This window comes from Suncus etruscus, chromosome 8 (genome assembly GCF_024139225.1).
Source record: "Suncus etruscus isolate mSunEtr1 chromosome 8, mSunEtr1.pri.cur, whole genome shotgun sequence".
Classification (NCBI taxonomy): domain Eukaryota; kingdom Metazoa; phylum Chordata; class Mammalia; order Eulipotyphla; family Soricidae; genus Suncus; species Suncus etruscus.
Genome location: NC_064855.1, coordinates 33,518,042 through 33,540,435, shown reverse-complemented (window position 1 = coordinate 33,540,435; position 22,394 = coordinate 33,518,042). Strand labels below are relative to the sequence as shown.

Sequence of the window (22,394 nt, the reverse complement as noted above, 5' to 3'; positions counted from 1 at the left end):
GTACTCATTTCTAACCAATCGTTTCTGTACTTGTGAATGATCTCTGGTGATGCTCAGAGGATATTCTTGGCTCTGTACTCAGAAGCGACGCCTGGTGGTACTCACGAGCTAGTGCACATTTTGTGTTTGGGATCTACCTTGGTGGGTCTAAGAAAATTCTCTGAAGTTCCTGCAGTGGAACTACTACCCATCCAAAAGCATGCAAGGCATGGGCCGAAGAGATAGCATAGCGGTAGGGAGTTTGCCTTGCACGCAGCTGATCCAGGACAGACCGTGGTTCAAATCCCGGTATCCCATATGGTAACCTGAGCCTGCCAGAGGTGATTTCTGAGCTCAGAGCCAGGAGTAACCTTTGAGCTCCGCCGGGTGTGACCCAAAAATCAAAAGAAAAAAAAAAAAAAGCATGCAAGGCAAGCACCTTGATACAGGTACTACATCTCTAGCTCTTTATATATATATATATATATATATATATATATATATATGTATATCTGTGTGTGTGTATATATATATATTGGTTTTTGGTTTTTAGGTCACATCTGGCAGCACTCAGAGGTTACTCCTGACTCTATGCTCAGAAATCACTCCTGCAGGCTTGGGGGACCATATGGGATGCCGGGATTCAAACCACTGACCTTCTGTATGCAAGGCAAACTCTTTACCTCCATGCTATGTCTCTGGCTCCACTCTTTATATTTTTGTCTTTGTTTGCTTTATATTTTGGGCTACATTTGGCAGTGCTCAGGGGTTACTCTTTTTTTTTTTTTTTTTTTGGTTTTTGGGCCACACCCGGTGACGCTCAGGGGTTACTCCTGGCTATGCGCTTAGAAGTCGCTCCTGCTTGGGGGACCATATGGGACACCGGGGGATCGAACCGCGGTCCGTCCTAGGCTAGCGCAGGCAAGGCAGGCACCTTACCTCCAGCGCCACCGCCCGGCCCCAGGGGTTACTCTTGGCTCTGCACTCAGGAATTACTCCCAGTGAGCTCGGGAGACCATATAGGATGTCAGGGATTGAACCCAGGTCGGCCACATTCAAGGCAAATGACCTACCTGCTGTATTATTGCTCCAGACCCTGATTTCTTTTTAGGCCTAGCCACTCCTGGCTTAGTGTCTGGGTCCATATAATGGTGGGATTGAATCTGAGGCCTTTAACACGCAATGTTAATATTCCTGCTAGAGGGACTGGAGCGATAGCACAGCGATAAGGTGTTTGCCTTGCAGGCAGCCAACATAGGAGGGATCTCAGTTCGACTCTTGGAATCCCATATCATCCCCCGAGCCTTCCAGGAGCTTTTGAGCACAGAGCCAGGAGTAACTCCTGAGTGCTGCTAGGTGTGACCCAAAAACAAACAAAAAGAAAAAAAGAAAGAAAAAATTGGCCAGAGGGCCCGGAGAGATAGCACAGCGGTGTTTGCCTTGCAAGCAGCAGATCCAGGACCTAAGGTGGCTGGTTCGAATCTTGGTGTCCCATATGGTCCCCCGTGCATGCCAGGAGCTATTTCTGAGCAGATAGCCAGGAGTAACCCCTGAGCACTGCCGGGTGTGGGCCCCCCCCAAAAAAAAAAACCCAAAAAAATTGGTCAGAGAGATAGCATGGAGGTAGGCATTTGCCTTGCATGCAGAAGGACGGTGTTTCAAATTCTGGCATCCCATATGGTCCCTGAAGCCTGCCAGGAGCGATTTCTGAGCATAGAGCCAGGAGTAACCCCTGAACACTGCTGGGTGTGATCCAAAAACAAGAACAGAAACAAAAAAATTCCTGTTAGAAACATGGATTCTTCACATGAAGTGTCAAAAAAAAAAAAATTAAAAGTCAGCAGTGTTGGGCTGGAGAGATAGCACAGCGGCGTTTGCCTTGCAAGCAGCCGATCCAGGACCTAAGGTGGTTGGTTCGAATCCCGGTGTCCCATGTGATCCCCTGTGCCTGCCAGGAGCTATTACTGAGCAGATAGCCAGGAGTAACCCTTGAGCATTGCCAGGTGTGCCCCCCCCCAAAAAAAAAAGTCAGCAGTGTTAGAGTCCGAGGAGTAACCCAACTGGCACTGAGAGTCAAAGACCACCTCTGATAATATAAAATGCAAAAGGGAGTTTATTCAGCTCTCGCTTATGAGAGACAAAAGGCCCTTCGTGAAATTCACAGGCAGTTTATATAGGGTCAACAGGCTTCAGCAGGCTAAGCATTTCATTGGTTTACCTTCCGCAGTATACATGATTGGTTCTCACATTTCACAGTCTTAACTCCTGCTTCCCCCACCTCCCTTATCTGGTCTCATACCTTTTGGGTGGAAAAACTGAACAGCCTTTATAACAAGGAGGCCTTAACCACTCTATGACACAAGCTGACATCTCATTTTCTTGGAATTTGGGAGCCGTATCTGGGAAGGGAGGGAGAAGGGATAAGTACCGTATTTTCTGTTGTATAAGACGACTGGGTGTATAAGACGACCTCCTACTTTTCCTGTTAAAATACAGGGTTTGGGGGCCGGAGAGATAGAATGGAGGTAAGGCGTTTGCCTTTCATGCAGGAGGTCATCGGTTTGAATCCCGGCATCCCATATGGTCCGCCCGTGCCTGCCAGGAGCAATTTCTGAGCCTGGAGCCAGGAATAACCCCTGAGCACTGCCGGGTGTGATCCAAAAAAAAAAAAAAAACAGGGTTTGAGCTATATTCACTGTATAAGACTACCTCTCTTTTAATGCACACCAAATGGAAATTAAAAGACATAAGAGAAAAAGAGTAGAACCCTCAAAGGTTAACAGTATATGTTTAATAATGCTAGAATTTAGGGGCTGGTGAGGTGGTGCTAGAGGTAAGGTGTCTCGCTAGCCAAGGAAGGACTGTGGTTCGTTCCCCCGGTGTCCCATATGGTCCCCCCAAGCCAGGGGCAATTTCTGAACGTTTAGCCAGGAGTAACCCCTGAGCATCAAATGGATGTGGCCGAAACCCCCCCCCCCCCAAAAAAAATAATGCTAGACTTTGGAGTGCCAACAATCATTTTATGTTTGTCATTTGGAGCGGGCTCCTCCAAGAGCAGCTGGCTGGGGTGCAGTGATTAATAGGACAGCTAGAGGGAGACAGAGCACCTCATCTGTGTCCCATAAAAGCTGAACAGAGGACTGAGCATTGGAAAGCTGCATACCAGTGATGACACCCGGCAGCTGGACGGGATGCAGCGCTTGGTAACTCAGCTCCTCTGTGTGCTCTGAAAGATGAATCAGGACAAGCAGAGGACGCCTGGCAGGTGGTAAGAGGGGGCCGGATCACTCGCCCCTGAAGCTGGAGTAAGTTTCAGCATGCCATATACTGATGTATAAGACGACCCCCAACTTTTTTTTCTTTTTAAAAATTTTTTTTACCCCCAACTTTTAAGAAGTTTTTCTTGGGTTAAAACGTCATCTTTTTTTTTTTTTTTTTTTTTTGGTTTTTGGGCCACACCCGTGACGCTCAGGGGTTACTCCTGGCTATGCGCTCAGAAGTTGCTCCTGGCTTGGGGGACCATATGGGACACCGGGGGATCGAACCGCGGTCCATCCAAGGATAGCGCAGGCAAGGCAGGCACCTTACCTTTAGCACCACCGCCCGGCCCCACGTCATCTTATACACCGGAAAATATGGTAAACTTTCAAACTGCTACAGACTTTTTCGTTAAGGTGAGTTACAGCTTCAGGGTCTGGGTCTGACAGTACATGGGAAATATTACAAAGGCTTGAGTAAATATTATGAGGGTGCAGGACTAGCTTTGGGGAATAATCATTTATACTTGAGTTCAGATGACCATACTCATTCTGGGTTGTAGGGGATGAGGACTTCCTTTGGGAACTAGGCTAAGTGCAACGTCTGGCTCCACCTACTGCCTCCTCTTCCATTCCAGACTGCCCCAAGCATTGCTTCCTCCTGGACTTCGCCCTCCATATTTCCAGTCTGGAATTCCAAATCTTCCATTCTGGCTTCTTTTTTCTTTTTCTTGTGTGTGTGTGTGTGTGTGTGTGTGTGTGTGTGTGTGTGTGTGTGTGTATGTGTGTGGTTTTTGGGTCACACCCGGCAGTGTTCAGGGGTTACTCCTGGCTCCATGCTCAGAAATTGCTCCTGGCAGGCACGGGGGACCATATGGGACGCCGGGATTGGAACCCATGACCTTCTGCATGAAAGGCAAATGGCTTACCTCCATGCTATCTCTCCAGCCCCGCTTCTTGCTTTTTTCATGTGGGATGGGTGCACATTCTAGTGTGCTCAGAGCTTTCTCCTATCTCTGTATTCATTTTTGTTTGGTTTTTGGGTCATACCTGGTGGTGCTCAGGTTACTCCTGGCTCTGTGCTCAGAAATTACTCCTTGGCATACTTAGGAGAACATATGGGATGTTGTGTATTGAACCCAGGTTGGCCAAAAGCAAGGCAAACACCCTACCAGTTGTGCTATTGGCCTGGTCCCTAGGAGTTCATAGATCACTCTGGGGATTCCTCCGTTTACTCCTGGCTTTGGTCGGATAGTTATTACTCCAGGTTCTGTGCTCACTCAGGGATCATTCCTGGACGAGTTTAGTGCTGGGGACTGAACTTGGACTAGGAAGTAGGCAAGGACAAAAGCCTTGGTTTGGGGGGGGCACACCCAGTGCTGCTCAGGGCTAACTCCTGGCTCTGAACTCAAGGATCACCTTAGGCTTCATCTGACCGCACGAAATGCTGGGGGGGACAGAAGCAATGTTGGCCCAGAGCAAGCCAAGCTTACTTCCTCTCCATCCCCGTGCAGCCCACACTTCCCGCCCACACACCCAGCCAGAGTGTCGCCATCAGGCTAGAGAGCCCGGATGCTACGAGGCCCTCTCCACCCCCCCCTCTCTCCCGCCCCAACCCGCAACGACTTCCGGCCCCGCCCACCGGCCGCAATCGCGGGCTAGGGGCATCCGCCCAGGAGGAAGGGAGCGCGCCTGCGTCGCGCGGTCTTTATTGCGTCATCGCGACGCGAGCCCGCCGCCGCCGCCGCCCCGCCCCGCGCTCTCGCGCCTGTGCAGTGGCCGCGGGCGCGCGCGCGCCGCCTCCGGCTCGGCCTCCCGCTGCAGTAGGTGCAGGCGCGCCGTGGTCTCGGTGAGCATGTCCATGAGCAGCTCCTGGTGCAGCTTCAGGTAGTTGTTCTCGTCCAGCAGCTGCTGGGCCTGCGCCCGTCGGCGCGGCGACCTGCGGCCCTCGGGGCCCTCGGCGCACCAGCGGCCGTCGCGGAACACGAAGGCCCGGTCGCCCAGGCGCGCCCGCGGCGCCCCGTAGCCCAGGCCGAGCTCGGCCTGGCGCGTGCGCGGGTCGAGCAGGTAGAAGGTGGGCGTGGAGCCCAGGCGGCGCAGCGGGGGCCGCCGCGGGGAGAAGCGCCGCGACACGTGCTCGGCCCACAGCTGCCGCAGCTGCGCCCACAGGCGGCGGGCGTGCAGCGAGGCGCTGCTGCCGTGGGCCTGCAGGGCCTGCGCCGTGGCTGGCGCCGGGGCCGCGCCTCGCTTCGGGCGCCTGCGGTCGGCGAGTGGCCAAGTGGAGCTCCAGCCCGGGGCCCTGTGGGGAGAAGGCAGATGCCGACCGCCCGGCCCCTGCCCCGTCCCCTGCCCCGTCCCACTGACCTGACCCGACCCGACCCGTCCCGTCCCATCTCGTCCCATCTCCACCCACCTCTGCCCGGGAAGGCGGCCCGGCCCTGCGAGCTGAGCTAAATCAGACCCTGGAGGACCAGTTAGTTAGTTGCTTGCTGCGGGCAGGAGTTCCTGGGCCAACACGGGAGGAGAGGAATGTGAGAGCAAGAGATACACCCCCCCCCCCCGAAAAGCTGCACACACACACACACACACACACACACACACACACCCAAGGGGAGGAGGAATGTGAGACCAAGAGATACACCCCCCCCCCCGAAAAGCTGCACACACACACACACACACACACACACACACACACCCCCAAGGGGAGGAGGAATGTGAGACCAAGAGATACACACACCCCCGAAAAGCTGCACACACACAAACACAGACCTGGTTTTCTGGAATCACTGTACACACACACACACACACACACACACACACACACACACAAAGCTGCGCAGAGACCTGAGCGATCTCTATACACACACCCGAAATCACTGTACACATACACACACCCACGCCGAAATCACTGTACACACACACACCCGAAGGAGGAGGAATGTGAGAGCAAGGGATCTCACACACACACACACACACACACACACACACACACACACACACACACACACACACACACACACACACACACACCGCGAAGGAGGAGGAATGTGAGAGCAAGGGATACACTGAAAACCTGTGCAGGGGCCTGAGTGAAAGCACAGCTGTAAGGCGTTTGCCTCGCACGCAGCCCACCCAGGACGCATCCATTTTCGAATCCCGGCATCCCATATAGTCCCCTGAGCCTGCCAGAAGCGAGTTCTGAGTGCTGCCAAGTGTGGCCCCAAAAACCAGAAAGAAAACAAAACCAGGAGCTCTGGAGAGAGTAGATAGGGAGGAGGAGTTTGTCTAGCTCTAGCATGTCTCCTTCTTGGGTGTGATTCCCTGGCACCTGCATCAATCCCCATTGCAGAATTGTTAGCCCCAAGTACTGCTGGGTATATGGAAAAAACAGGGGGGAAGTAATAGTTGAACAATGAGAATTGAGATGTGACTCTTGGTTCATTGTTCACTTTGGGCACAGCGGGTCCTAAAGCAAATCCTAGAAAGACCGAATTTGCCGAGGTTGTTGGGGATAGGAACTGAGGCCAAAGTTTGGAGCAGTTTAAGGCTTGAATTTTCCATCTGATTAAAAAAGCTGCTGGGGTCGAGTGAAAGTACAGTGGGTAGAGCATTTGCTGTGCAAGCTGCCAATCAGGATTCGAGCCAGGCAGTCCATTTGGTCCCCTACACCTCAAGGAGTGATTACTTTTTTTAATTTGTTTTTTGGGTACATCAGCAGTTATTTCCAGCTCAGTGCTCAAGGATCGTTCCTGGTTGGGCTCAGGGAACCTTATAATGTACAAGGATTGAACCCAGGTTGGTCACATGCAAAGCAAGCACCTTAACCATTGTGTTATCACTCCCATCCAACAGGAATGATTCCATGATTCCTGAATATAGAGCCAGAATTAAGCCCTGAGTACCACTGGGTGTAGACCAAAAAAAAAGATTACGGGGCCTGAGCAGTGGCGCAAGTGGTAAGTCATCTGCCTTTCCCGTGCTAGCCTAGGATGGACTGCGGTTCGATCACCAGGCGTCCCATATGGTCCCCCAAGCCAGGAGTAATTTCTGAGCGCATAACCAGGAGTAACCCCCGAGTGTCACCAGGTGTGGCCCAAAAACCAAGAAAAAATAAGTAAAAAAAAAAATAGAGAACAAAGGGCTGGAGCGATGTACAGTGGGCAGAGCATTTGCCTTGCACGTGGCCAGTCTGGTTTTGGTCCCCGGCATCTCTTATGGTCGGTCACCCAAGCCTGCCGGGGGTGATTTCTGAGCGCTGAGCCAAGAGTAACCTCTGAGTGCTGCTGGGTGTGCCCCAAACCAAAAAATAAATAAAAATTAAAAAAGGGAAGAAAGCTATTGGAACCCAGGTCCTAGGTCTTTAGAATCAAATTCTGTCCCGAATGTGCTCAGGAGACCATCACTGACATATATCCAAAACCTCTAGCTGCAAACCTGCCATCCAGCCCTTTGAGCCTTCTCCTTGACCCTGGCAGTGTCCTTTGTGTCAGTCAGGCTTCTGGTCTGGGCAGGGAGCCAGTTCAGTCTGGCCCACTGTCAAGAAGACCCCAGTTGCATGGAGACTTTTTTTTTTTTGGTTTATGGGCCATACCTGGTGACACTCAGGGGTTACTCCTGACTCTGTGCTCAGAAATCGCTCCTGGCTTGGGGGACCATATGGGACTCCGGGGGGATCAAACCACGATCCATCTGGTTAGCTGCATCGCATGCAAGGCAAACACCCTACCACCTGTGACACTACTCAGGTCCCCGGGACTTCAGTTTTCTGTGGTAGCTTGGGAACATATACCATACTATAAAACCTGGTTTCAGTCTCCTGGTAACAGACACCCCAAACCCTAAACTGAAAACTGTGGTGCCACCAAGAGAGATTTTACTTGAATTTTTCATTTAATTTCTTTTGGGGCCATACCCTCAAGGGTCAGAGACTATTTCTGATTCTATCAGGACTGTGCCCTTCAGTTGCTTGGGGGCTCCTATGTGGTGTCCGGCTGGAACCAGGGTCATGGTCCCAACAGCCACATGCAAGCAAGTGCCTTTCCCCGTTTGTTTTCTCTCTCCCTCCCCCCCCCAACTTTTTTCTCTCCCTCTTCCCCCCTCCACTCTCTCAGAGTCTACTCCAGGTGGTGCTTTTGGCTCTGTGCTTAGTAATCACTCCTAATGGATCAGGACCAAGTGGATGCTGTAGTTGAACCCAGGTTGGCTACATACAAAACAGGGATGCCAGGAATCAAACCCCAGTCTGCCACGTGCAAGGCAAATAACCTACCCTCTATGCTGTCTTTTCTATCATCCTCATATTTTTTTTTTTTCTTTTTTTCTTGGGCCACTCTCGGTGTCTCCTGGCTTGGGAAAGGGGACCATATGGGACACTGGGGTATAGAATTGCGGTCCGTCCTAGGCTAGTGCTGGCAAGGCAGATGCCTTACCGCTCCACCCACCACTCCAGCCTCAGCCTCATTTCTTTTTAAATGCATTTTTGTTTTTTCTTTGGGGGGGTGTTGCCACATCCAGGATGCTCAGGATCTATTCCTAACTATTCTGGAGTGAATCCTGGAGATTCTCAGGGGATCATTCTGGACTGCTGGTAATCAAACCAGGGCTTAGGCCACCATGGCTGCATGCTAGGCAAGCCTGATTTCCCATATTCTATCTCTGGCCACAGAGACTGTTTTCTTCTAACTCTTTTTGCTATGTGGAGGGGTAGAAAGAGGAAAGATCTTGTCCCTCCAGCCCATGTCCTGTTCCCCCACACATGGATGTGCTGAGCTTGATTGGTCCTCACATTAACTCTGGTCCCTGTAACATTCTGGGGAAGTATCCCCTGAACCTCAACCTAGCTGGTCTGCCTCCTTCCTGAATCCCTGCTCCCAATCATCCACAGCCTCCCCTACCTGATGGAGATGCTCAGCGGCTGCCTTAAATCTGGCCCCATCTCCAACCCTCTCCACTACTGACCCTTAGCTATGTGAATCACAATGCCTGCACCTGGGCAGGCCCAGGCACAGGGCTGCTATGCTGCTGGCCAAGTAATAAAGGAGACCCATGTACCATTAGGCTCCTGAGTACAGTGCCAGGAATAGCCACTAGCAGGTCCTTAATACAGAACCAGCAATAGCCTCCAGCACCACCAGAGGTCACTCCTGAGGCACTGCATGATGTGGCCCAAGAGCACCTCTTACAAATAGTACACCCCAGGGATTTGCTCTAAGATTCAGCCAGCACAAATCTGAGTCCCTCTCGTTTTGAATTCAGAAAACACTCCTGGGTGGAGCGGGAGCAATAGCACAGCTGTGGTAGGGCATTTGCCTTGCTCACAGCCAACTCTGGACAAACCCAGGTTCGATTCTCAGCATCCCAAATGGTCCAGAGTCTGCCAGGAGCAATTTCTTTCTTTTTTTTGTTTTGTTTTTGGTTCACACCCGGCAGCACTCGGGTTAATTCTGGCTCTGCACTCAGAAATCACTCCTGGCAGGCACGGGGGACCATATGGGGATGCTGGGATTCGAACCACCATCCACCTATGTGCAAGGCAGGCACCCTACCACTCTGCTATCTCTCTGGCCCTCCAGAAGCAGTTTCTGAGTGCAGAACCAGGAGTAACCGTTGAGCACCACCGAGTGTGGCTCAAAAACCAAAAAGAAAAAAAAGAAGAAAGAAAAAGGAAGCGCTCCTGGGAAGATTCATGGGGACTCTGGGGTGCTGGGGTCAACCCCAGGTTGGCTGTGTGTATTGCCAGTGCTTTTCCCCTGTCCCTGGCTGTTTTTATAAGCAGAAAATACAATATTGAAGCTGGTGGAAGTGAAATTGTCTCTTCCTAATTATACCTGAAGAACTGCCAGCCTCTTCGTTAGACCATGAGAATCTCTGATGTTCTTTTTATTTTATTTTATTTTTTTTGTTTGTTTGCTTGTTTTGTTTTTGGGTCACACCTGGCAGTGCTCAGGGGTTACTTCTGGCTCTACACTCAGAAATCACTCCTGGAGGGCTCGGGGGACCATATAGGATGCTGGGATTCGAACCACCGTCCTGCATGCAAGGCAAATGCCCTACTTCCATGCTATCTCTTTCCGACCCCCCATTTATTTATTTATTTTTTTGTCTTTGGGTCACACCCAGCAGTGCTCAGGGGTTACTCCTGGCTCTATGCTCAGAAATTGCTCCTGGCAGGCTCAGGGGACCATATGGGATGCTGGGATTCGAACCACCAACCTTCTGCATGCAGGGTGCCTTACCTCCATGCTATCTCTCTGGTCCCACCCCCGATTTATTCTTATTCCAAGTAAGGAACTTGCAGGTAGCAGAGCCAGGTTTAATCCTGGCACCTTGTATGGTCCTCAAAGAACAGGAGTGATAGCTGAGTACAAAGCCATGAGTAAGCCCTGTGCACTGTTGGGTGCTGGCTCAAAAGAACCTAAAGAGAAAACACTCCAGATGTTTCTGCAAAGGTCTGAACCCCTCTTGAAGGTTCATGCCAAGATGAGAGCCCTGAGAAAGTATGGATAGACCAGGAATACTGAAAAGATTTATGCTGGTACCACTGGTAAAACATTTGATTTAGGGGCAGAAGAGATAGTGGGGCTTTTAGTAGGGCTTTTGACTCGAATACAGCCAATCCAGAGTTAATTCCTAGCACCCCATATCATCTCAGCCCTGCCAGGAGTGATCTCTGAGTGCAAGACTAGTGAGAGTAGACCCTGAGAACCTCTAGATATGTCCCCCCCCAAAAAAAGATTAATATATTGTTGTTTTGGGTGTTTATTTGGACCAAACCCAGCTGTGCTTAGACCCTCATTCCTGATAGTTCTTTTTTTTTTTTTTAGTTTTTGGGTCACACCCGGCGGTGCTCAGGGGTTACTCCTGACTGTCTGCTCAGAAATAGCTCCTGGCAGGCACGGGGGACCATATGGAACACCGGGATTCGAACCAACCACCTTTGGTCCTGGATTGGCTGCTTGCAAGGCAAACGCCGCTGTGCCATCTCTCTGAGCCCTCCTGATAGTTCTTAAGCCCTATCCTACTTAGTCCCTGGGGAAATAACTTCCTATCACCTCCTCCCATCTCCCTGCACCAATTTCTGTCTGCTTTTCAAATATTCTATGACAATTACCATTTACTGATCCAACAATATGATCCTACTTTTTTGGTTCTCCAAGCTGTGAGAAATCCTTGTTAAATGGCACTTTTTTTTGGGTCACATCCGGTGGAACTCAGGGGTTTCTCTTGGTTCTGCACTCAGAAATCGCTCCTGGCAGGCTTGGGGGACCATCTGGGCAGCCAGGAATTGAACCTGGGTCTGTACTGGGTTGGCCGCATGCAAGGCTGTGCTGTCTCTCCAGCCCTGTTAAATGCCACCTTTGAAGAAAAGGAGGAAAACCATTTAAATGGTTTTAGAGTCCCAAGATACTTTTGGACAGGGACTTTGGTTGTACCTGGCAGTACTCAGAGCTTCTTACTCTTGAGTCTTTGTTTAGCGATCACTCCTGGTGAGCTCAAGGGACCATGTCAATCATATACAAGGCAAACAAACATCCTTGCCACTGTACTATCACTACAACCCCTTTGTTTTTTTATTTTGTTTAATTTGTATACATTCTATTTTGGAGGCTTTACCCTCTTCTGGTAGTCCACAAATAAAACCATTTCATTGCTCTGTTTTCTCAAATTCCTTTCTGTAAAGAACCTGGGCCAAGGTTCAGACTGGTTTTTCTTGTCCCACAGAATCATTTCTGCAGCCTGCTCCTTGCTCCAAAATTTGGCTCCTATTCCCCAGGTGAATTGGTAATGGTGGGGCTCTATCTCCCATCAGGCCCTGTTACTGGGCTGATCATGTGGACCTCAGGTGTGGTCTGACAACTGCTACAAGAGGTGAAGGGATGCACACAAGTATAGAATGTCCTCACAGCCATGGTAGTCCATGCTGGATCCATGCTGGATTTCTTGCTGCTGATCAAGTGATGATCAACATGAGGGGTAGAGAGGAAAGCAAAGCCCACTTCCCCAAAATCTACTATAAACTTCTGGTTTAGCGTTCATGTAGTCACTTGGAAGACAGAGACCACTTTTCAGTTTTCTGGTTTTGTTTTTGAAGCAAGCTAGTTTTTTGGGGTTTGGGGTGAAAGGAGACATACACCTGGCAGTACTTAGGGGTTGGGTTATTTCTGGCTCTACTCAGGAATTACTATGGTGGTGATGGGGAACTATATAGGATGCTGGGGTTTGAACCTGTGTGGGCTGCAGGTTATTTCTGGAGTTACAAGATACACTGTACAAGTTACACTGTATTTCTGGAGTTACAAGATAGTGTCTTTTTTGAGGGTTGGGAGGCATAACTTCAGGCAGTGCTCGGGACCACATAGGATGCCAGAGCAGCAACATGGGTTGGCTGCATGTAAGCCTGTTAGCAAGTGGCCCTCTCCTGCCAAAAGATAGTTTTATTGAGGGGCCAGAGAGTACAGCGGTAAGGCATTTGCCTTGCATGCAGCCGACCCAAGATGAACCCAGTTCAATTCCTGGCATGCAATATGGTCCCCAAGCATACGAGGAGCAATTTCTGAGCGTAGAGCCAGGAGTAACCCCTGAGCATCGCTGGGTGTGGCCCAAAAACATAAATAAATAAACTGCAAATAAAGGTAGTTTTATTGAGCAAGAATTTTTTAGATTTTTTGTTTGTTTGTTTTGAGCCACAACCAGTGGTGCTTAGGAATTATACCTAGCTCTGCAAGAAGGGATCACTCCTTGCTGGCTCCAGGGAGCATATGGGATATGATGAACCTGAGTCAGCTACATGCAAGGAAAATGCCCTTGCTACTGTCCTGCAAGGTACTCCAGCCCTGCAAGGTAGTCTGTTTACTTGATTTTGTTTGTTTTTGTTTTTGGGTCACCGGCAGCACTCAGGGGTTCCTCCTGGCTCTACCCTCAGAAATCGCTCCTGGCAACCATATGGTATTCCCGGATTTGAACCACCGTCCTTCTGAATGCAAGGCAAATGCTCTACCTCCCATGCTATCTCTCTGGCCCTATTTATTTGATCTTGGATTCACACCTGGCAGTGCTCAGGGGTTACTCAGAGCTTGTTTCTTAGAAATTAATCCTGGTAGAGCACGGGGACCATATGGGATGCTGGGGAATTGAACCTGGGTCAGTCGTGTGCAAAGTAAATGCCCTACCCTTTGTACTATCACTCCAACCCTTATTATTATTATTATTATTATTATTATTATTATTGTTTTGTTTTTTTTGGGCCAGACCCGGCGGTGCTCAGGGGTTACTCCTGGCTGTCTGCTCAGAAATAGCTCCTGGCAGGCACAAGGGACCATATGGGACACCGGGATTCAAACCAACCACCTTTGGTCCTGGATTCGCTGCTTGCAAGGCAAACGCCGCTGTGCTATCTCTCCAGGCCCACTCCAACCCTTATTAAGGGATGAGAATTCATGTTCTCTGAGAACATGAGTTTCTCAGAATGGGGGGATCGCAAGCAGAGCCAGACAAATAGCAAGATATACATTCAAAGAAATACCTGGGCTTGAAGAGAAGCTGCTTTAAATTTTTATTTTATTTATTTATTATTATTTTTTTGGTTTTTGAGTCACACCCAGCAGCACACTGACCTTCTGCATGCAAGGCAAACGCCTTACCTCCATGTTAACTCTCGGGCCCCAACTTTTTATTTTTTAATTTTTTGGGTAATGCTAACCATTTATTCCTGTCTCTGCTCAGGCATCACTCCTAGTGCAGCAGGACGATATGTGGTGTCAGGAATAGAATCGTAGGCAGTATGCAAGACTACCTACCCATTATTATTGCTCTGGGCCTCGGCTTTCAAATTTTTAGTTTCTCAGCGGCACAGATTATGGAGGTCATGACCAACAGTACTCAGGGAGGACTCTTGGCTCTGTGCTCAAGAATCACCCCTAGCTTTGTGTCACTTCTAGTTCTGTGTTCGGGGGTTACTCCTTAGCTCATTGCTCAGGGATCACTTTTGGCTCTATCCTGTGTTCTGTTCTCCTAGGGTTCCAGGGACCTTAACCAGTCCTATCATGCTTGCCAGGCAAAAGGCCTTTACCCTTGCACTCTCTGGTTCTTCTGCTGTGCTTTATGCTTTTTCCTATTATTCTTAAGCCCTTGTGCTTCTCTTTGATTTTGCTGGCAGCGTCTTCCCCAGGAAAATTGGGAATTGATTTTTAAGTCCTTTTGGAAATTAGGTGGCTCCAGGTTCCTGGGGCCTAGCCCGATGACTTTGCAGGCAGGCCGGAGCCAGGGTAACCAAGTGAGTGCCCTAGCTAAAGTCTAAGGCGATGCATGCCTGCAGCTGTGTGGGATTAAAAGTGGGGTCCCGCAACCCCCTGCATTTTAGAGACATCCCAGTCTTGCAACCGGCTGCCATTGGCCAGTTCAGTGGCCGAAAGGCAGCGCAGTCGGCCTGGGTTTCGTTAACCCCCTCCACCATTGCACCTATCGCAGGCCCAGACATAGGGGAGCCAGACCCAAGGAAGTCACTAGGGTAATGCGCCCTGGGAGCGCCAAAGCGGCGTGGCGCGGCCCGTCCCGGCGTTGGTGCGGGCGAGCAAGTGCCCGCCTTTTGCCCCATGCATGGCTCCGCCCTTCCGCCGCCGCCCAATCCGCGGCCACTTCCTGTCCGCCGCTCCGCCAATCGCCGCGCTCCACGAAGAATAGCCCTAGGGGGCGTACGGGGAGGCGCCGAGAGCGACGGCTCCGCGGCCCAATCGCGCGGCGGGGCTGGCGGCGGGGGTCGGGCCGACGCCTCGGCGGCGGCCAATCAGAGACGTGGGGCGGGCGCGGGGCCGGGTTTCGCGCCGAGGGTCTCTGGCGCGGCGGCGGCGCTCGCCCAGGCCTCCCGGTTCTGCGGCACGTGACGGTCGCGCCGCCTGAGCCGCTGTCTCCGCCGCAGCGAGGGGAGCCGGGAGTGCGGGCGCCGCCGACGGGCGCGAGGATCGAGGTGAGACTCGGGGGGTGCGCGGGCCGAGCGCTCGGGCCCGCGCCTGGCGCGGTGGGGGAGGGGCCGGGGCGCGCGGGGCCGGGCGGGCGGGCGGGCGCGGGGCCGGGCGTGGTCCGGGCCTGGGGGTCGGGGCGGTGCAGCGCGGCGCCCCCCGGGTGGGCTCGCGGGAGGGGGTGGTGCGTGGTCGGGAGGCGTGGCGGGGCCCCCGCATTCCCCGTCGGCGTAGGGCCCCCGTCGCCCCTCGATGCAACAAGACCTTCCTCGTACCTTCCAGCACCTTCTCGAGGACCTAGGGCGGCGGGGACGGGCCTGGTCCCGGGGTGGGGGCGCCTCCGGACGGGCCCCGAGAGGGGAGAGGAAGCCCCTCGCGTGCGTTCTGCCGCAGCAGCGCGAGGCCGGGGAGAATGTGCTAGAACAGAGGGCCTCGCCTCCACTGGGGGGGCGCCCTGTGTGTTCGGGGGCGCTGAGGGGCTGCCAGTGACCCCATCGAGAAGCACGAAAATGCCTCCACCGTTCCCCCATCGGAAAGCCACTCACCCCTCCTGCCCCCCCGTGGATGGAGCTGCCCTGCGGGGGAAACTGAGGCCTCAGAATTGGGCCTCGACTACTACCCCGCCTCCAAGGTCAATGTGGGTTTGGGGCTCCCCGGGGACCGCTGGGGCAGTAGCAGGGTGGGGTGAGCCCCAGCTGGAGGTTCTTCAGTCTGCGGGTGACCTGGGTGAGGCCGTGCGTTTTTGCATTTTCCACTGCCCTTTGCACTCCCACTTCAGGGTGAACGAGCCGCCACCCCACCCAGGGAGTACTTTAGAGCGGAACTTGGGGTGTGAATCCGCTGCTCTGCAGATGGGTAGCGAACCCTTTGGTCTCTCAGGTGACTCCCCCATTCCAGCCACCACCACTAGCAAACCATAAAAGTCACTTGGGGAGTCCTGTGGGGAGGAAAGTGAGTTTGAGCTGATCAGAAAGTCTGGAGGAGGTGAGAAGATGCCCCCCCAAACACAGACACAAAACTTCACATGTGAATTCCTATGTGCCCCCACAGGTTGATGAATTCTAACCCTCTCTCCCTCACCCCAAGTTTTTCTAGTCCTTTTATTTTTTGGGGGGGGGGGAGGCACTACCGGCAGTGCTCAGGGCTTACTCTGGACTGTGCTCAGAGAGTACTCCTGGTAGGGCTTCAGAGGTGCCCAGGATCGATCCTTGGTTGGCCACATGTGTTTCCACCATCCTACCATCCTACCGTCTCTTCTCCCATAACTCTTTTTCTTATCATCTTTTTTCTTTGCTAAATTTTTCTTTTTTTTTCTTTTCTTTTCTCTTTTCTTTTTTTGTGGTTTTTGAGTCACACCCGGCACTGCTCAGGGGATACTTCTGCCTCATTGGTCAGAAATGGCTCCTGGCAGGCACAGGGGAACATTTGGGACGCTGGGATTCGAATTGATGACCCTCTGCATGAAAGGCAAACGCCTTACCTCCATGCTATCTCTCGGGACCCGCTAAATTTTTCTTTTATGGAAGGGATGGGTGAGAGCTGTTGTTGAAAATGGCCTGCTGTCCATTCAGCCCGGGTTTGGTGGTTTATTTTGGAGGGAGCGTCCTGTTTTGGATCTAGTGAAATTCTTTGCACTAGCAGACGGGGAGGAGCGGTTGAGGAGCTGGTCAGCAATCCCCCTCAATGAATACATTTGCTCTAATGGATCTGAAAGGGTGACCTGGGTGGTGTCCCGTACCACCTTGACTATCTCAGGACCACACTTTCTCCCTGGACCTTATCATCCCAGGCCCACCGGGGCTCCTTGCTTGCAAGTTCACAGCCTGCAGTCCCAGCTGCTCTGGCAGCCTCTAGCTAAGTGACCAGGCTGACTTTGCCCTTTGAGAAAGGAGGGGGCTGTAGTGCAGGGTGGGGAAAGTGGAAACTTAAAGTCTGCCTCCTGCTCAGTAACAACTTTGGAACCAAATTATGTTTTTTATTTTTATTTTTATTTTATTTTTTTTAATTTTCTTTTAGGGACCACTCCTGGGAGTGGTGCTCAGGCCTCACTCCCTGACTATGCAGGAGTCACTTCTGGCAGAACTTGAGGGACCCTTTGAGATAAAAGGGATTGAACCTGAGTTACATTGGAATCTTTGCTGTTTCCTTAGCTACTTTTTTTTGTTTGTTTTGGTTTTTGGGTCACACCCGGTAATGCTTAGAGGTTACTCCTGGCTCTATGCTCAGAGCCTGCTCTTGGCAGGCTCGGGGGATTATATGAGATGCATGCAAGGCAAATGCACTACCTCCATGCTATCTCTCCGGCCCCATAGCTACTCTTTTTAAATTATTATTGTTGGGGCTGCAGAGATAGCACAGCAGTAGGTCAAATATTACTAATTTTTGTTTGGGGGCTACTCCCTGGTGGTACTCAGGAGTCACTCCTGAATTTAAAAGACCATACAATGTGCTGGATTGAACCTGGGTCAGCTGTGTGCAAGGCAAAGTATCTCCCCCCAGTACTATTACTTTGGCACCTGTTACTACTATGCTAATCTTCCTGTTAACACACAGTTCAACTTTGGTAAATATCTACTTATTTCTTTATTTTTGGTTTTGGGGCCCATACTTGGTGGGACTCAGGCATTACTCCTGGCCGTATGCTTAGAGCTCACTCCTGATGCGCTCAGGGAACCATGTGGGGGGCTGGGGATTAAACACAGGTTGATGCAAGATAAGTGTCCTATCCATTGAACTATGGCACTGGCTCCTATAAATGTTTATTTTTACATGGATGAGCATTTGGAAGGAATGCTCTTTAACTCTTTCTTTTTTTTAATACCTATTCATGTGGTAAGATCAGAAGGTAGAAAAAGTAGTGGTCTATTCAGTGACTATAATCAGATTCCTTTGAAGTGGTTCTCTTAAGATACTAGATTTTTTTTTTTTAAGATTTCCTTGCTTTTGGTTACACCTGGCTGTGCTTAGGGCTGAATCCTGGCTCTTTGTTCAGAGATCACTTGGTGTGTTTGGAGAGTACTGTCAAGTGCCCGAGATAAAACCAATCCATGTTGGCCATATGTAAAGTAAACACCTTTTCCACTGTCTCTTTTCCCCTCTCTTAAAACCTTTAAGCAGAGGCTAGAGTGATAGTACACTGGGTGAGGTACTTGTACAACCCAGGTTTGATCCCAGGCATTCCTTATTGTCCCCTGAGCATTGCTGGATATGTGTACCTCCCCCCAAAATAAAAACAAAAACACTTGGGCCCGGAAGATAGCACAGCGGGTGTTTGCCTTGCTAGCAGCCGATCCAGGACCTAAGGTGGTTGGTTCGAATCCCGGTGTCCCATATGGTCCCTCGTACCTGCCAGGAGCTATTTCTGAGCAGACAGTCAGGAGTAACCCCTGAACACTGCCGGGTGTGGCCCAAACCCCCCCCCCCAAAAAAAGAATAAATTCCTTTTGCCAGGCTCTAAGACTTTGTGAGTTCCTGATCATAAAACACAGTCGGTGGCCTTGGTTGGGTTGCATCACTTTTCAAGACATAGTTTCTTCACTTGTTAGATAGGAATGGTAGAACTTCCTGGGGGTACCTGGGACAGTTAAGTTGAACAACCTGATGTGTCTAAATTATTAAGCAAGACAACTATGAAAAGTATATTAAGGGGCCAGAGAGGTGGCATGGAGGTAAGGCGTTTACCTTTCATGCAGAAGGTCATCGGTTCGAGTCCTGGCGTCCCATATGGTCCCCCGTGCCTGCCAGGAGCAGTTTCTGAGCACAGAGCCAGGAAAAACCCCTGAGCACTGCCGGGTGTGACCCAAAAACCACAAAAAAAAAAAAAAAAAAAAAAAAAAAAAAAGAAAAGTATATTAATAGGGCAAATGACAATTGTATATGGTAAAGGCACTAAATTTATTATTACTCCTTTTTGCCCTTAAGTAGCATCACTTAGGAAGTGGAGCAGTAGTACAGTGGGTAGGGTGTTTGTCCTATATATGACTTACCCAGGTTCAATCCCCATTGTCCCCATCACCCCATATCCTAAGATGTCCTGGGGTGATCCCTGAATGCAGAGCCAGGAGTAGTCCTGAGCATCTCTATTGTGACCCCAAACCCCCCCAAAAAAGGGGGGAATCACAAGTGTCCTAACGTAGAGCCCAGAACTAAGTAGATTCCCTGGGGAATTCTGCAAAATTCATTAAGAATGAGTACCAGACTCATCTGAATTGTTCCATAAAATTGAAGTAGGGAGTGGACCATAGGGTTAATACAGTGGGGTGGGTATTTGTCATTGTCATGGGTTCTGTCTTTGGTACCTCTCATATTGTCCCCCCAAGCATTGCCAGAAGTAGCATTGCCTGTGTCAGCTACGAGTATACCTTTGAGCGTCACTGGTAGTAGTCTAAAAACATGGACAGAAAACTTGACCACTTGTTCTGAGGCCAGTTTTGTGAGGAGACCAGAATTATACAAACTTATTGAACAAAAGAAGAGCAATAATAGTGCAAATTGATGGAGTCAAGCACATTGAAAAGAAAGGTTATTTCACAAACCCTCCTGGAATCTGTCCAGGAATGCAAGGTTGGTTCAACCCCTGAGAAGGAATGTAATGAACTGCATGATAACGTAGAACAGAAACCAGAGCATCCCAGTGATGAAGAACAGGCTCAGTGTCATTGACAGTATGTAAGCAGCCCACCCTAATCCCATTAAACTAGGAGTGGAAAAGGAAATGAATTTTCGATTTGACCTAGTCCAGTAATCCCTCCCTTGAGATTCCTTCTCTTCCTCTTACTACTCTGGAATCAAGGAATTAAATTGACATTTACTGACTGCTGTGAAGAAGGGCCCTGGGGCCTTACACGTAGCCAACCTAGGCCTGATGAGTTACACTACTAAGGGTCCCTGGAGCTTCCAGGACTGATCTTGGAGCATACTCCGGAGCCTGACAGCTAAAAGAAAAAAGGCGGGGGCCGGGCGGTGGCGCTGTAGGTAAGGTGCCTGCCTTACCTGCGCTAGCCTAGGAGACGGACCGCGGTTCGATCCCCCGGCGTCCCATATGGTCCCCCAAGCCAGGAGCGACTTCTGAGCGCATAGCCAGGAGTAACCCCTGAGCGTCACCGGGTGTGGCCCAAAAACCAAAAAAAAAAAAAAAAGAAAAAAAGAAAAAAGGCCCAGAACCAAATGCCTCATCCCCTGGTGAATATTACTCAGTACATAAGAGCTTCCTATTGTGTATTAGGTTTTTCTCACCCATCATTTACATTGTTCCTGACTCAGGCCTAGTCAAAATCATGATTTTCAGATCAGAGCCTGGAGCCTAAGAGCTCAGTAGACTGCAGTGTGGGTGCTATTAGTTTTTTAAATTTTGTTTTGTTTTGGAGACCATACTCAGTGGTGCTCAGCAGTGATCCCTGGCTCTGTTCAGGGATGGCTCCTGAGAGTATTCAGGTGATCTTGTGGGAGGCGGGAAGTTGAATCTGGGTCACCCGTGTGCAAGGCAAGCAGCCTAACCCCTGTGCTTTATCTCTGGGCCCCAAGTGCAAGTTTTTGTTTTTGTTTTGTTTTGTTTAATTTTTTTGTTTTGGTTTTTGGGTCACAACCCGGCAGTGCTCAGGAGTTAATCCTGGCTCTATGCTCAGAAGTCGCCCCTGGCAGGCACAGGGAACCATATGGGATGTCCGGATTCGAACCGCCATCCTTCTGCATGAAAGGCAAACACTTTACCTCTCCGGCCCCCAAGTGTAAGTTTTTGGCTTTTTGATTTGGAGATCAACCAGCTGTGGACTGACTACTGGAAAGCATATCTTGTGCCTTGGGATGGGTGGGTTTTTTTGGGGGGGGGTGTTTTTTAATTTACTTTTTGCCCTTTTTTGGGGTGGTCCACACCCAGTGATGCTCAGGGGTTTCTCCTGGCTATGTGTTCAGAAATGCTCCTGGCTTGGAGGACCATATGGGATGTCGGGGTATTGAACCGTGGTCCATCCTAGGCTAGCGCATGCAAGGCAAATGCCCTACCTCTTGCGCCACTGCTCCAGCCTCCAGGATGGGTTTTTGACTGGAGTGAATGTTTGGCATGCAAGAGATTTCCATTTCTGATACCCCATGATTCTCTGAGTTTCTACTAGAAAAAACTGCCTTCAACACAACCAAGTATCTTCCAGTAGTACCCCCCTGCAAAGTATTATTTTTGTTTATTTTGTTTTTGGGTTATACCTGATAGTGATCACTTCTAATGGGCTCACTTATAGTGGTAGAGGTCGCTTCTGATGGGCTCATTGAACCATATAGGTTGCTAGGGATTGTATCCAGGTTTACCACCTGCAAGACAAGCACTGAACTATTTCTTCAGTCCCCATAAACTAAGAAATTTTATTGTTTTTTATTTTGTTTTGTTTTTTGGGCTACATCTAGCTGTGCTCAGGGTTTACTCTTGATTCTTTGCTAAGGGATCACTCACTCCCTATGGTACTCATGAAATCTGGGTCGACTGCATATGAGGCAATTGACCTACTAACTCCAGCCCCCATAAATTAGGAAATTTTTGACCAGTTTTCTGTATGACTCAATGGTAGAGTACATTCTTTATCTCTGTGAGATTCATCATTGCTAGGGGGGTGTGGGGTAGAAATGTAAAATTTTGGAATTCAAGATAATTCACTTTGTCAGGGATAGAGAGATATTTTACTTAATTATCTTGTTTTTGGCTTTTTGGCCACTTCTGGCTTTGCTCAGGGATCATTCTTTTTTTTTTTTTTTTTTTGGTCCTGGATCGGCTGCTTGCAAGGCAAACGCCACTGTGCTATCTCTCCGGGCCCATCAGGGATCATTCTTGATGGGGCCCTGTGGGTCATGGGGTGCCAGGGATCAAATAACTGTACTTGCATGTAAGGTTCTATACTGTCACTCTGGCCCACTTTGCTTTTTTAGTTGTTGTTGTTGTTTTGGTATTTGGGCCACCCCAGCAGCACTCAGGAGTTAAACCTAGCTCTCTGCTCAGAAATCACTCCTGGCAGGCACGAGGGACCATATGGGATGCCAGGATTCGAACCACTGTTGGTCCTGGGTCAGCGCTTGCAAGGCAAATGCCCTATCACTGTGCTATCTCTTCAGCCCCCCACTTTGCTTATTATTGAAACAATAATAAGTTCTAAGTTTCCAGCACTGAGAATAATTGTGGCTGATATAAACTTCAATTAATATACTTAATTTTTTTCCATTA

General features: G+C 50.2%; 2 protein-coding genes across 2 annotated transcripts in view; one reads left to right on the top strand and one right to left on the bottom strand.

Annotated features, from left to right (window-relative positions):
- Positions 1-4,952: 4,952 nt before the first annotated feature.
- CBY3 (chibby family member 3) lies at positions 4,953-5,629 on the bottom strand. The gene is made up of 2 exons (XM_049778437.1): positions 5,601-5,629; positions 4,953-5,535 (listed from the first exon to the last, which is right to left on the bottom strand). The coding sequence occupies exons 1-2, from the start codon at positions 5,627-5,629 to the stop codon at positions 4,953-4,955; spliced, it is 612 nt and encodes a 203-aa protein (XP_049634394.1).
- The window catches only part of CANX (calnexin), a 41,091-nt gene continuing 23,689 nt past the window's right edge, over positions 4,993-22,394 (top strand). The window contains exon 1 of the mRNA XM_049778234.1: positions 4,993-5,123. The gene's annotated coding sequence lies outside the window, so the exon portion shown is untranslated. The remainder of the gene's footprint in view (positions 5,124-22,394) is intronic.